The sequence below is a fragment of the Adiantum capillus-veneris genome, chromosome 23 (genome assembly GCF_014529385.1).
Source record: "Adiantum capillus-veneris isolate H3 chromosome 23, ASM1452938v2, whole genome shotgun sequence".
NCBI classification, from domain to species: Eukaryota; Viridiplantae; Streptophyta; class Polypodiopsida; order Polypodiales; family Pteridaceae; genus Adiantum; species Adiantum capillus-veneris.
This window is the reverse complement of record NC_140953.1, coordinates 13,876,924-13,878,261: the sequence shown is the minus strand read 5'-3', so window position 1 is coordinate 13,878,261 and position 1,338 is coordinate 13,876,924. Positions and strand designations below refer to the sequence as shown.

General features: G+C 45.4%; 1 protein-coding gene across 1 annotated transcript; it reads right to left on the bottom strand.

Moving 5' to 3' along the window:
- Positions 1–336: 336 nt before the first annotated feature.
- LOC147427439 (uncharacterized) lies at positions 337–924 on the bottom strand. Its single transcript, XM_086497553.1, has one exon. It carries the CDS (start codon positions 922–924, stop codon positions 337–339), a length of 588 nt encoding a protein of 195 aa, XP_086353679.1.
- Positions 925–1,338: the final 414 nt, after the last annotated feature.

Genomic DNA, 1,338 nt, shown 5'->3' with positions numbered 1-1,338 from the left:
GCATAGCATAAATCGGCAATGACCGTTTCATTGTCATCACAAGCATTGTCAATTGCCATCAGGTTGAAATTGTATCCGAGTGAAAGAGAAACACCATCATTGAATGGATCTTACACCAATGATTTTGAGTTCCAAAATTGCGGCATAAGGTTGGTTTTTGATTGCGAGGAGCTCGACAATAGTATTTGCAGAAGGGGACATTGTCATAGCAATCTAGAACATCTAACTTTGAAATCTGTACTGCTACATTTTCATGGAGGCCATCACTTTGGAAACGGTTACCATAAAGGCCATCGTATTGTGTGTAACAATATTCAGTGCTGGATAGTGCAGGAATCACTTCATCTGCAGGTTTGGCAGCTTCTGTAACTTGATGTGCCCAAAGAAGTTGCTTCCTTTGCTGGACCATAATGGTGTCATGATTTGCAGGTCAAGGTTGACTTGGTCCTCTGCAAGACAAGCCAAGAAAGTGTCTATGACTTCATCCGATGCATCGCCATGCAGCAGGTGTGCAAGCGGATAGGGTTGGAGGTTCGCAGCTACTACAGGGCCGTGAGCAGATTCAGGGACGTTGGCTTGGGTGGATGAAAGAGTAGGCGCTGTTGGTGTATCTGTTTGGCAAGCCGTAGCATCCAAAAGAAGGGACGGCTGTAGATTGGTTGGGAGCGTGGCCTCATCATGAACTGCTACATGACTGAAATTCAGACCTTCCTCTATGCCAGGGTGGGCTGTATCCGGGGTTGAGGCATGGGAGGTTGCTTTATCTGTAGCTTCGACTTTTGAGGTAAGGATATTGAAGGTATCAACTATGCTGACGGCATGCTCATCAAGGGTGTCAAAGAAGATTTTGATTGTAGCAACCTCAACATAGGTTGCATTCATGAACTCTTCATCTGCACTATTGGCATCTTTGATTGCATCCATGGTGGCACGAACAAGTTCGTGTAGGAGCTGGAATTGAACATCGGCTGCCAAAAGGGGAAAACCAACATGAATTGCCTCATTACAGCATCAGGTCAAACTAATTTTTTCTTCATCAATGCCTTCTGCATCAAGTTCTACCTTAATTTCAGTAGCAGCATACACTAGAAAGTTTGACAGCAAGGTTGACCCTATTTGTTTGATTTACAGGCTCCATCAGGAATTCAAGGAAGTTGGTGATAATTTCTTCCTCATCATGGGCTGCGGCAGGAACTTCGGCTATGTCTGCACTATTCGTATCACCATCATCGAGAGTGGTGGCATCTGTGTCTTCACTAGGGTTGACGGCGATGCCGGTTGCATGTTGGTGCCACTTGTGTTTGCCACAATGGTTGCAAAGTTGGAGGCTGCACAGGT

Coding starts and splice junctions, on each gene's coding strand:
- LOC147427439 (XM_086497553.1), bottom strand. CDS start 924: ATGGATGCAATCAAAGATGCCAATAGTGCAGATGAAGAGTTCATGAAT.